General features: G+C 41.3%; 1 protein-coding gene across 2 annotated transcripts in view; it reads left to right on the top strand.

The window, feature by feature from the left end:
* Positions 1–13,500, top strand: part of LOC121292757 (BRD4-interacting chromatin-remodeling complex-associated protein-like) — a 117,053-nt gene extending 103,553 nt beyond the window's left edge. Inside the window, exons 15-16 of one of the 2 annotated variants that reach the window (XM_041215110.1) lie at positions 7,735–8,901; positions 13,328–13,500. In XM_041215110.1, the coding sequence (XP_041071044.1) occupies positions 7,735–8,901; positions 13,328–13,404 (1,244 nt within the window). In that variant the 3' untranslated portion in view covers positions 13,405–13,500. Of the gene's footprint in view, positions 1–7,734; positions 8,902–10,376; positions 11,473–13,327 lie in introns of those variants that run through there. The other variant, XM_041215111.1, reaches the window with a different exon arrangement.
* The last annotated feature ends 369 nt before the right edge of the window (positions 13,501–13,869 follow it).

Below are 13,869 nucleotides of genomic sequence, written 5' to 3'. Positions count from 1 at the left end.
AGCGCTCGTTCGTGCGCATGCGTGAAAGAGTGCTGGACCTGACTCTCTCTCCTCCCCCCGCCCACACAGGTAGTGCTCAGCACCACCGCTTGTGTATTACACTGGGCGGGCCTTAATTGGTCCGCCCGTGTAAAATGACAGTGCGGAGCCAATCCCGCCCACCTGCTCCCACTGAGCCTGCCCGACGCAGGAAATATTCAGGCCATGGAGTTCAGGTACCTGACTGACCTGGTTTATTCCAGTTTGATTATATACATATATACACATATGGCCAAAAGAGGGTGCTATTACTCTCCTCCCTCCCTGAGGAGAATTTTTCTCCAATGAAGAATGTTTTTTACCTTGACCTTCAATTGAAGTTTCCATTTCATCAGACATGCCTGTCTGACTCGGTGACTTGGATTGGAACTGGTTGCAGGCACGACTTTTAACTATTGGTACTCTACTTGTATCCCAACTATCTAATTAATCAGATTCATTTGATTCTTCCTAACTTCCTCTTTCGTGAACCTCTGAAGGTAAAACATGATCTATATGTGTAAACCTAATCTTTCCACTACCAAACCATCTTAACCAAGTATGTGCAAGGACGAAATATTTTCACGACCCATGATGGTAACCATATCAAACACTTGTGATGCTGATCTTTCACTTTAACCTTCCGGTTCAACTTTAGATTTCTTTCTCTCACTCTACCCTTATCATGACTCTTTTCCTGCCTGGTTCATTTTTCTTCTACTGACTGTGGATGCATCAATGAAAACCTTGCTCTAGGATGTCTTCTAAGAAACAATTCAGTTGGATATTCTACCAGGAGTAATGTTATGATAAGTAACAAAAAATTGCCAGTTTGTGATTCAGTGACAATTGACTTTTTTTCCAATTTGTATCTGGCATTTGTTTAACAGGGACACGCTTAACAATTTGTACTGTCCTGCTCCATTTGAAGCAGGATGATATGGCAGAACTCTCGTGTGTTCATTCATTTTTATGAATTTTACAAATTCTTTTGAACAAAACTGAGGTCCGTTGTCAGACACAATTTTCTCTAAGGACCCATACCATAAGCAGCAAACTATGGTCATACAGGTATCTATGAAATCTTGTTACTCCAAAAGTAAAAGACACTGCTTCACATTCAGTCTGAGGATAATTTCGCTCACTGGCACTGAAGCAAATGCAGTTGGTCTCTTCTCACCATTATCCAACAATTGAGAGATCACGGCCCCTACTCTGTATGAAGAGGCACACGTCAGCTTAATGTTTTTGGACACATGGCAATGTACAAACATTGTACCGTCTTCCAGGTTACTTTTACACAACTTGAATGCTTTGTCACGCTCCTTTGTCCAATTACACGGAACACCCTTCATCAAGAGTTCATTCAATGGATGCAAAAGGTTATCAAATTTAGTATGATTTTACCATAGTAATTCATTAGGTCAAAACAATCAGAGCTCAGGAGATATTCTGAGGGTGTGCCACATTTCTTGAGGCTTGAACCTTACTCGTGGTAGCATGTAACCCATCTTTATCAACCATGTGACCCAAAAACTCTGCTGAGTTCTGAAACCTTTCACATTTATGTGTGCTTTTGCCTGAACTCCATGTTTTTCCAAACGTTGGAGCACCTTATTCAGCCTGTCAACAGGGGTCTGCCAGTTTGGAGCTGAAACAAGTATGTCATCTAAATGGCAGACTACTCCCTGAATTCTTTGCAAAATTTGATTAATTACCCCTTAAAAAATTCTGGAGGCTGAAGAAACAACAAATGGCAACAGGTGAAATTGAAAAGGATCCGTGTGTGTATTAATAGTCAAATATGACTTAGAGTCATCGTCTAACTCAAGTTGTAGATAGGCATTTGTCAGATCTAACTGAAAAAACCCTGGCCTCCTGACAACATGGTGGACAGCTCCTCCACATTTGGTAAAGTTTCAGGTGGATTACATACCAGTACCTGATTTACCTTCTGACCCCTACAAATTCTTATACTATCACTATGGATGTAGCCCAATTACTCTGTTCTGTTTTATAGATAATGTTCTCTGGCTTTGTCAGAGGGAGGTCATGCCTAACAAATTTGATTGAATTTTTTGAGGAGATGACCAGGTGTGTAGATGAGGGTAGTGCAGTTGATGTGGTTTATATGGATTTCGCCAAAAGCCTTTGACAAGGTCCCACATGGGAGACTTATAAAAAAGGCAAATGCACATGGGATACAGGGTAATTTGATAAGGTGAATTCAAAAATGGCTTAATTGTAGGAGATAGAGGGTGATGACAAAAGGATGCATTAGTGACTGGAAGCCAGTGTCCAGTGGCGTACCACAGGGATCTGTGCTGGGTCCCCTAATATTTGTCATTTATATAAACGACATAGATGACTATGTGGGGGGTAGGATTAATAAATTTGCGTACCACACAAAGATTGGCCGGGTGGTTAACAGTGAGGTTGAGTGTCTTGTGCTACAGGAAGATATAAATGGGATGGTCAAATGGGCAGATAAGTGGCAGATGGAATTTAACCCTGAAAAGTGTGAGGTGATACACTTTGGAAGGAGTAATTTGACAAGGAAGTATTCAATGAACGGCATAACACTAGGAAGTTCTGAGGAACAAAGGGACGTGGGTGTGTGTGTCCATAGATCTCTGAAGGCAGAGGGGCATGTTAGTGGGGCAGTGAAAAAGGCATATGGGACACTTGCCTTTATCAATCGAGGCATAGATTACAAAAGTAGGGATATCATGTTGGAGTTGTATAGAACCTTCGTGAGGCCACAGCTGGAGTACTGTGTGCAGTTCTGATCGCCACATTATAGGAAAAGTTTTGATTGCACTGGAGGGGGTGCAGAGGAGATTCACCAGGATGTTGCCTGGGATGAAACATTTAAGTTATGAAGAGAGGTTGGATAGACTTGGGTTGTTTTCGTTGCAGCAGAGAAGACTGAGGGGCAACCTGATCGAGGTGTACAAGATTGAGGGGCATGGACAGGGTGGATAAGGAGTAGCTGTTCCCCTTAGTTGAAGGGTCAGTCACAAGGGAACACAAGTTCAAGGTGAGGGGCAGGAGGTTTCAGGGGGATGTGAGGAAAAACTTTTTTTACCCAGAGGGTGGTGGCGGTCTGGAATGCGCTGCCTGGGAGGGTGGTGGAGGCAGGTTGCCTCACATCCTTTAAAAAGTACGTGGATGAGCATTTGGCACGTCATAACATTCAAGACTATGGGCCAAATGCTGGCAAATGGGATTGGGTAGGTAGGTCAGGTGTTTCTCACGTGTTGGTGCAGACTCAATGGGTCTGTTCTGCACTGTGTGATTCTGTGATTCTCAGTCTCAAGTCTTTTCAGTTCTTGTTCTACTTCCTCTTTCAGAGCATAGGATATTGGATGAGGCCTACAATAAACTGGTCCTGCATTCCTCCAAACCCATACATTAGCCTTATATCTCTGAATCAGTTTGCCAGTTTCACTAAACATCTGAGGGTACCTGGCGATCACGTCGTCTTGCATTGTGAAAAAGTGAGACCAGTTTAACTTAAGTGCTGTTAACCAGTTTCTTCCTAACAAAGCTGGCTTTTCACCCTTCACCACAATGGTGGACTATTTTGCACATGGCTCCTTGTTTGTGACTGGAGCCAACGCACTTCTAATTATTGGAATTTTCTCTCCTCCATAACTTCATAATTCTATGCACAATTTTTCCAGCTGTTGTTGACTCAACTTTTCAAGATGCAGCAATTCAGGAATCACGCAAATTGAAATGGTTATATTTACCAGAGCTCTAGCCAATGCAACTTGGACTACAATGCCCTTTGAATTTCCACTGGACATTATTATGCTTTAGATCATATGGGTCTCAACCGAAACTCATCAACCTGGTGCTGTTTGACAGCCATATGCAGTGTTTCCTCCAGCCAGCGTTTTCTCTTCTTTCACAAATGGACAATTTTGTGCCCAATGTTGACCTAAGCACCGGTGACAGGATTTTGTTGTACCTTTACTACTGCTAATTGCTGTCATTGGGTCTTCTGCTTCCTCAGCTACAGCTTATTTATTTCAGCAGATGATAGGCGGCTGTTAACTTTGACTTCTCTTGAGTCATGTTCCTCCATGTCCATGGACAATGCTGTTTAGCAAGTTATGTCACAAGTTAACTTTGCCAATGTCAGCAACTTACTGCGAATGTGATTACTTTTTAAACAACACACAAATCTGTCCTGCAATGCTCTCTCTTGAAATTCTCCAAAATTACAATGGGTGGACAGCATTATCAAAGCCACAATAAACTCTCCAATGTCCTCACTAGGCAACTTATTCTTTGTTCAGCAAACTGATTCTTGTCAGCAATCTCCAATGGCTTAGGACTGTAGTGCTGTTGAAGCTTACACAAAATGTCAGCAGTATGTCTTTTGGTTTAGCAGGGGCGAACAAATTCTTGTGTTTCATACACTTCTGGGCCCGCTTCAGTCAAAACTATTTCCCATTTCCTTTCCCCCACTGCCTGATTGACAGCTGGATTATCAGGATCTTCGAGGATATTATTAGCAGTGAAAAACATCTCTCACTGCTCCACATACAGACAGAAAGACTCTCAGTCGTGACTATACTCTCCAAGACATCCAATAATACCTGCTGATGCAGCCATCTTTGAAGGTCAGTCCACCCACATGTACAAACAGCCTTTTGTCAGCGGAAAAAATACTCAGTTCCTCTGCTGGTTTGTTGAAAGCTTCTCCAACCAAATTTATTGGGCTAGGGATTCCACAATCCTACCTTGTGTGACTGTGATACCTTTGCAACAAAAAATGAGACTAGTGTATGCACAAAGAGTTCAAGTACCCAACTGAACTGGTTTATTCTGGTTTGCTTATATACATACATACATACACACACAAATAGCCAGAAGAGGATGCCTGGTAGCATTCCAGTAAATCTTCACTTTGATAGAGCTCTGATAGCTATGGAACGATTCCTTCTCCGAGGCCATGTGTGCCTACCTCAAATGAAGACAGTGTCAAGATGAGCCAAAATTCACCATACAGTTGAATTGTCCTTCAATGCTCACTGTCAAGATTCATGCTTGGGTAGCACAAGGACCCTGAATGGGATACTGGACAGTTCTTGCTGCCTGTGGAACTGTTCCCCAGCCAAGAGACACTGGTTACATGGAAGGACAGGAGGGGGATATTTTGTGCAAAAAAATCATTTTACAAATAAAGTCATCAGCTCAGAAATTGTCACCTAAAGGATAAGTGTTCAGTCTTCTCAGTTATGCTTTTATTACGCCTAGACTTGACAAATCCAATGGTCTAATGACTAGCCTCCCACCTTGCACCCTCCATAAACTTGAGCTCATCCAACAATCTACTTCCTGTACCCTAACTTGCACCAAGTCTCGTTCACCCATCACCCCTCTGGGTCGGACAATCTTTCAATTTTAAAAATTCTCATCCTAAATGTCAGGTGGATAATACAAATGAGAACCAGGATTATTTTAGAAGGTTCAGAGGGGAAGTGAAAAGCAAATAAGAGAAGCAAAGAAAGAGTATGAAAAGGCAGCTAACATAAAAAGGAATCCCAAGGTCTTCTATAGGCATATAGATAGTAAAAGGGTGGTAAAAAGAGGAGCAGGGTCGAATAGGGACCGAAAAGGGGATTTATGCATGGAGCCAGAAGGCATGGCTGTGATATTAAATGAATACTTTGTACCTGTCTTCAACTCCAACTCGGAGTGGAGAGGCGACCCTCGAGCTGCTGCACAGGTCATGGTGAAAGTGGAGATAGTTCAGACACTTGAAGGCTTTAAAATTGATAAGGACACTAGGACCAGATGAGATGCATCCAAGGGTACTGAGGGAAGTAAGGGTGGAAATTGCAGAGGCACTGACCATAATTTTCCAGTCTTCCTTAGACTCAGGGGTGGTGTCAGAAGACTGGAAAATTGCAAAGGTCACACCTTTGTTCAAAAAAGGGTGTTAAGATTTGCCCAGCAACTACAAGCCAGTCAGTTTAACTTCAGTGGTGGGGAAGTTCCTAGAAACAATAATACAGGACAAAATTAACAGTCACTTGGGAAAATATAGGTTAATTAAGGAAATCTAGCACAGATTTGTTCAAGGCTAGACTTTTTTGATGAGGCAACTGAGTGGTTTGATGAGGATAATGCTGTTGATGTGGTGTACATCAGAAGGAACTTCACTACGAACTGTGCAACAGATTTATGAGCAAAAAGTAAAAGCTCATGGAATAAAAGGGACAGTAGCAACATGGATATGAAATTGGCTGAGTGACACCAAATACAAGAGTAGTGGTTCATGGATGTTGTTCAGACTGGAGAAAAGTTGTACTGGAGTTCCCCAGAGGTTGGTGTTAGGATCTTTGCTCTTTATGATTATTTATTAATGACCAGAACTTGGTATAGAGGGCATAATTTCAAAATTTGCAGATGATGGTTGAAAGTATTGTGAACTGTGAGGTGAATAGAGAAACATAGACAGATTGGTGGAATGGGCAGACATGACACATAAAATCAATGCAGAGACGTGTGACATGATTCATTTTGGTAGGAGAAACGAGGAGAGACCATATAAAGTAAAGGGAACATATCTAAAGGGGATGCAGGAGCAGAGGGACCTGGGTGTGTATGTACATAAATCATTGAAGCTGGCAGGACAGGTTGAGAGTGCGGTTGATAAAGCACATGGCATCTTAGGCTTTATTAATAGGGGCATAAAGTACAAGAGCAAGGAAGTGATATTAAACTTGTACAGAACGCTAGTTCAGCCTCAACTGGAGAATTGCTTCCAGTTCTGGGTGCCACACTTTAGGAAAGATGTGAAGGCATTAAAGAGAGCATAGAAAAGATTCACGGGAATGGTTCCAGGGATGAGTTATTTCAGTCATGTAGATAGATTGGAGAAGCTAAGACTGTTTTCCTTGGAGAAGAGAAGGTTGAGGGGAGATTTGATGAAGTTATTCAAAATCATGAGGAGTCTGGACAGAGTAGATAAGGAATAGTTGTTCCCATTGGTAGAAGAATTCTGAACAAGAAGTTACAGGTTAAGATAATTACCCAAAGAAGCAATGGCAACATGAGGAAAAACTTTTTCACGTAGCGAGTGGTTAACATCAAGAATACGCTGCCTGAGAGTGTGGTGGAGGAGGGTTCAATTGAGGTATTCAAGAGGGAATTGGATTATTATCTGAAAACGAAGAATGTGCAGAGCAATGTGGAGAAGGCAGGGGAATGGCACTGGGTGAATTCTTCATTAAGAGAACGGTGCAGACGTGAGGGGCCGAATTTCCTCCTCCTGTGCTGAAACAATTCTGAGATTCTGTTTTTAAATCCCTGCTTAGCTTTTCCCCTGCTTATCTTTATGACCACCTCTAGCACACAACCCTCCAAGATCTCTTGGCTTCTCCTATTGGGACTTCTTGTGCATCCCCAATTTTAATCGCTTCACCAGTGGTGGCCATGCCTTCAGTTGCCAAGCTCTGGTGACCAAACATCTCTGCCTCACTGTCCTCTTTTAAGACTCCCCTTAAAAACTAACTCTTAATATCATATAATATATTAATGTTAAATTTTGTCATTACGCTCCTGTGAATCACCTTGGGATGTTTTACTTCATTAAAGGTGCTATATGAATGCAAGATATTGTGTTGATTTAAATATATTTACTTTGAACGTCCATTAACTGTAGAATTCAGAATTCTTTGTTTGGTTTGTTTTTAGATGCATATATCTCGTCCATTTTCAAACCTAGAATTACCAGCACTCTGCCAACCGCTTCTTGTCCCCTTGCGGCTCCCAATGAGCAGGTTCAAAGTTCAACACAGGTCACTGACTCCAAGCTGGTTATCAAACAGGCCAGGAGTTCACCCTCTGTCACCTGGGCAACAGCTTCGCCAGTGGGAGATGTGGAGATGGAGGCGCTCCCAAGTCGACCAAAGCCTCTGAAAACATATGTTGCCAGTAGCAGAGGCGGACTCAAGCTGAAGATAAAGCAGGAGTCAGGTTACAGCAAGGTTGTCCACAACACAGCATTAGATCAGCTTTCTCCTCCACCCATCCCGCGGAGCTCAGGAACTAAAGGCCCCAGCACTGTCACAGTGATCCCCCTTAGACAAAGTAATGGAGATCTGAATCGCAAAGTCCCTCCTCTAGCTGAGAAACGGCTGCTGGAACATTTGGACATCAGGGATGCATTGGAACAAAGGGACTATCTTACCAATCTTGGAACGTGTGAGAGGAATTGTCCTGTTAGTTGCACTCCAAGTTTGGTGCCCGACCAAAGTAAAACATCCCTCCTACAGATCAATTCTGAGCTTAATAGATCGATCGAATATGAAATCAACCAAAAAGCTGCTCTTGGCTCAGGCAGAATGGACGGTGTTGCTCGGCCCTTGAATTCTCATGACATGACTGCAGACAATGGCTTCCAGAGCGTGATGCAGGTCAAAACTGAGGAACTGGCAGGAGGGAAGACAGATGACAGTACAAGCAACCTGATGAAGGAGCTTGCAGAGGTGGAAGATGCATTTAGGCAAGGTCTGATGAAAGTCGGCTCAGCAGATGATCTGCACTGGGAGCTGCCGCTCCCACAGCCTAAACGTCGCAAGTCTGACTCAGTGGACAATGCCAGTTTCTCCAGTGACAGTCCCCAGGACAGCACGCTCAACGAACACCTACAGAGTGCCATCAACAGCATTTTGGACCTCCAGAGACTCCAAGCCTCAGAGGAGGAGCAGTCTGTAACTGGGCCTCCCATTTCAGCAGAACTCGACATCCCTCAGTTCTCCCCTATGGCTTCCTCAGGGGATTTCATGGAACCTGATCATGACAGTGGCCTTGTTGAAGTGGCGACCTCCACTTTGGAAGAAGCAGTAAACAGTATTTTAGGTGACTAGGGGAACATTGAAAACTAGGGAAGAATAAGCTGGAAATGGGGCTTAATTTAAAACTAAGCTTGGCACACATTGTGTGCCTTGAGTGCAGAAAGTTACAGACGCAAGTGCTATACAGCTACTTGGACAGTGCCTACACGTATTATTGTACAATACCAGTTACATAGAAAGAGGTCATAACATCTAGTAATTTATATAAAGCGGCTGGCATCTATGCAACTGGTGTTGTACAGTAGCATTATTTATTAACACTGAAGACTTGCAAACACATCAGATGGTTTTATTCCTCAATAATCCTTCATCAAGTGTTATGCAAAAAGATGAATGGTTTAAGTGGGGAACTTTTTCTTTAAATCGCTGGCTGACTCATCACTATTGTAAGGCAATATTGAGCCCTGATCATTGTAGCCCTAGTGTTTTTCACTGCCTTCAGCATGTTCCTAGGTCTCCAATCATGTATTGGTTGGCACTGTTGTCCACCGCTTTTACAACTGTACTGATTATTTTCTTGTTGAGCTTGATTTTTTGCAGGGATTTTTCCTTTCAAACAAATGAAGATTTTTCACAAATTGTTGGGATTGTTTCTGTGCTGAAGGTTGGGTTGGGTATATAGGCAGTTATTATGAAGTTGTTGTGCTTGAATCATTTTGAAATGCGTTCACAGAGCTTGTTTGTATGGAGGAAGTCTGTGCTGTGAAGATTGAGTGCACAATTATTAGGAGTTGGTCATAGACAAAGGCTAAAATTCCTTCTTAATTTGGATTGTTGTAAAAACACACCTTAGTTTTAATTTTAAGATATATATTTGATGAATTTGTTCCACTGATTATATTTAATTTCAGAGTTATTTTTTATTATTTTTTTAAATTGTCTTGCACTTATTCAGGGATAGGTGATTTATTTTATCTACCTGATAATGTCACCTTGGAATAAAACAGTGTTTGCTTCTATACAGCTTTATAAACTTCACTTCAGATTTGAACTTTCTCAATCCATAATCCCGGTTGCTACAGAAACATCTCTCTAAAGTAAACCCTCTTCACTTTTAACATGAAAGAGTCTTTAATACAGTATCTTGCAATTTCATGAACTCTAATAAATTGGCACTTTTTCAAGCACAGTTTGAAAAGGAAAGCACTTTTACCTTACTTGAATTGGAGTTAAAATCCAAATGTTAATCCATTTTTACAATTGCCACTAAATATTTTAAGCTGAGGAAGCTCCCAACTGCAAAAACATGCAGGAACAAACTAGTTTATTGGTGAAAGTATGCTCAAAAATAAAAATGGACTGTAAGTATTATAATTTTAATCAATTAGTCACTGAGAGCGTAGACCCAAGTCACTTGGTGCCTAATCTTATTCGCATTATCAGGGCTTTTTTGACAGTTTAATGTAACTAAGCATAAGATGCGAACAATTTCAAAATGTGTGTAAAATTTATTAAAAAGGGTTCTGTTAACATTTTCAGGACCCCACGTGCATTTCTACCGCAGATCAAAGAGAGGAAACAGCTGTGAATTAAGAAGCATTGCCTGATTCTTTGATGTCTTTAATTCCCTCACTCCAATCAATGTTGATTGACGCTTGCCTGGGGTTAACGGATTGCTAACAGCCTCATAATGGGTGGTCATTGATCTCCCAAGCCCATTAATATCAACAATGCACCTGTGCTGCCTCTCAGGTACCTGAAGTACCTGCCTGTTTAAGTGATGGGCCACTCTCAATATGGAATTCAAGGTCCTAGAATGTAAATAGGACCTGATTGCTGTTTTAGGTCAGAGTTGGTCAGATGGAGCCTGCATTCCAAGTAGTCCCACAGGCAATGGAAGAGAGCAGGCCTGGCAAAGGTGAATGTTGACTTCGTGAGCCTTGGTGGAAGCAGGAGTGGTCCACAGAAATAATCCAGGCCTCTGCCTCTCTGGGGACACCACACTCCCCCCATCTTGACCTGCACCTGCTTTCGTTCCTGCAGCCCAGTTTCCTTTGCTGAGTCTGGCAAGCTGGGTTGATACCCGTTCAGCTCACCCGGGGAATGTTAAATGAGCCAGAGCATCAGAATTACAGGTGGGGATGGGGGAGCAATTGTTTAGTTATTTGTTTTCTGCTTCCTTCATTTTCTTGTTTGTTAGAGAAGAAACTAAATTTATTTGTGTGACAGTAATCTCCCATGTTCTTGAAGCAATTTTTATGGTTCTTTGTGCAAAAATAATTTAGTACAGAATTTCTCATATTTGATTCAACTAACAGGCAGAAGTGTCCGCAACCTCATTTTAGGTAGTATTTTTTAAAAGTCTGACAAATAATTTGATTATTTTTAAGTTGAAGAGGTCATGTGTCCTTTATTTGAAATTTCTACTTCCTAGCTTGTAATATTAGTACATTGTGGGGTGAGGAATGGTTTTCTCTGTCTCACTATAACCATATCATAACCCTGTTGGGAAAGAATCGGTTTATCATTTCCATACACCTGAGACATAGAAAATCTTCCCTGCGGTTAAGTATTGAAAAATAAAGAACTTGCACCCTTCGGAACCTCAGGATGTCCTAAAGCGCTTTACAGCTAATTAAGTACTTTTTGAAGTGTAGTTGTAGGAAATATGGCAGCCAATTTGTGCACTGCAAACTCCCACAAACAGCAGTGTGACCATGACCAGATAATCTGTTTTAGTGATGTTGGTTGAGAGAAAAATACTGGCCAGGAAACCGCTCCTGCTCTCCAAAAATGCCATGGGATGTTTTGCATCCACCTGATTGAGGGCATTAGGGGGCCTCAGTTTAACGTCTCATCTGAAAGACAGCACCTCTGACAATGCAGCACCCCTTCAGCTTAGGTTAAATGCTCAAGTCTCAGGAACAGGGCTTGAACCATGAACTTCTGACTCAAAGGCAAGAGTGCAACCACTGAGTCATGGCTGACACTTTACAAACAGCATTAATTAATCAAACAAAAAAGGAACTCCCAAGTTAGTTATCTGCTCTGGCATAAAGCTTATATATTGTGTGTTCCAGAGGGAGGGGAGGACAGAAAGCACAAAGATAATATTTAGAAAATCCTTTCATTTTATATTTCTAAAAAATCGGTGTTGGTTTACAAAAATACTCAAGTCCATTCAGAACAAACAAAATAGTTTGGATAGTCAGGCTAGTTTAAAAGGCAAGTTCTGATTGTAACTTCAGTTGTGTTCATGTGACAATTCTTGGCAGACACAATTGGAATTGTGACAGTCTTGGCCCAATGTCAGTGCGCAAGTATAGTAGAAGCACTGCATGGTTAGTGTTACAGTGCTGGTGATAGTACTTCTAGTGGCAGCTGTTTAGAAATGTCTACATTCAGGAATAAGTCAGTCTGCAGATCTTGTGGCAGCAATGCATCACGAGGTTTAATGATACCATAATTCAGTTGTCTCAGAGATCACTTTTCAGAGCATACAGTAAACTTGATGTTTATGCTGATCTGCTTAACTTTTTCATTCTCTGCTGGAGAGTCCATCATTAAATTTTACAATCCACAGAACGTTGGTTATAGAATTATACAGCACAGAAGGAGGTCATTCAGCCCACCATGCCTTGTGCTGGCTCTTTGCAAGACCTACACAATTAGTCCCTATTCTTTCCCAACACTTTTTTCATTTTCAACTATAAATCCAATTTTTATTGAATCTGCTTGCACCTTCTTTCAGGTAGTGCATTCCAGATCAGAGCTTACAGTGTAAACAAAAAAAAGCTTCCTCATAAGAGTCATGGACTCATTCCAGCTCAAAGGGAGGCCTTTCAGTTAATCAGGTTCGTACTAGCTCTCTGTAGAGCAATCCAGTCAGTCCCATTCCGTTGCCCTATCTCATAGCCCTGTTAGTTTATTTCCCTTATCTCCCTGATTTTTTTAAACCATTTTTTGCATTTGTTTAACTGGAAATGCCAAGGGAAATCACAGCTCGTACTTTGTTTTTAATGCACGTTCTGAGCATGTTCTCAACACCGGCTCAAAACACTTTATAAATTTTTGTGCGTGTGTGTGTTTTGGTAGCAGTAACTGTCCATAGCAGGTAAACAAGATTCTAACTTGGTTTTACATACAGATGAAACTATATCACATAAAGTCTACCTTATGTTTAACATGTCTCAGAAGCTGGGCTCAGTAGTGTTTCACTGTGATGCACCTCTTTTGGGTTAGAGTGTCTTGTGTCATGTGCTTGTATCTTGGGTGCACTTTGTGCCGGTATTTTAAATTATTTCATTGCATTCCAATGTCTCAGCATTCTGTCATTGCTCAAGTCTTCTGTCACAAACATGCAAATCGGTTAATCTTCAGGTAATGAGTTTGTGTGTTGGGCGGCTAATACCTCCAGTGCATATTGAGCCATAAAGCCACGTCAGTTGTGTATATATAATTAATGAATACATTTTTATTACTTTGTACAGCAAGGCAAGTCTTCTCAGCCAGTTCAGAGGCCTTACTCGAAACACATGGGATTGTCGATATTGTCAATAGTGGATGAACAGAATAATTCATTGTTTGGTTGGCTGTATAGTATTAAATCTCTTACCCTGAACAAATGAACATTTTGTACACATTTTTATTAAGCTATTTATTAAAGTACCATTTTCTAATAAATGAAGAAAATGTTAGATAAATCGTATGAGTTGATGACTTTTTTCTTGTTAAAATTTTAGTGTTTAACAGCTTTTAACTTTTCATAGGACTTAGGAGCAGGAGTAGGCCATTCAGCCCTTTGATCCAGCTCCACCATTCATAAAATTATGGCTGATCTGGTTATGGTCTCAACTCCACTTCGCCGTCTGGTCCCCATAACACTTAACTCCCTTGTCAATCAAAAATCTGTCTAACTCTGCCTTGAATAAATTCAATGACCCCACCTCCACACTACTTTCTGGGGAAAAGAATTCCATGTACTAACAACACTTTAAGAGAATTTTCTCTTCCATTTTTAATGGTAGATTAA

The sequence above is a fragment of the Carcharodon carcharias genome, chromosome 20, assembly GCF_017639515.1.
Source record: "Carcharodon carcharias isolate sCarCar2 chromosome 20, sCarCar2.pri, whole genome shotgun sequence".
Lineage (NCBI taxonomy): Eukaryota > Metazoa > Chordata > Chondrichthyes > Lamniformes > Lamnidae > Carcharodon > Carcharodon carcharias.
The sequence above is the reverse complement of the archived record's forward strand: the minus strand, read 5'-3'. Positions and strand labels throughout refer to the sequence as shown.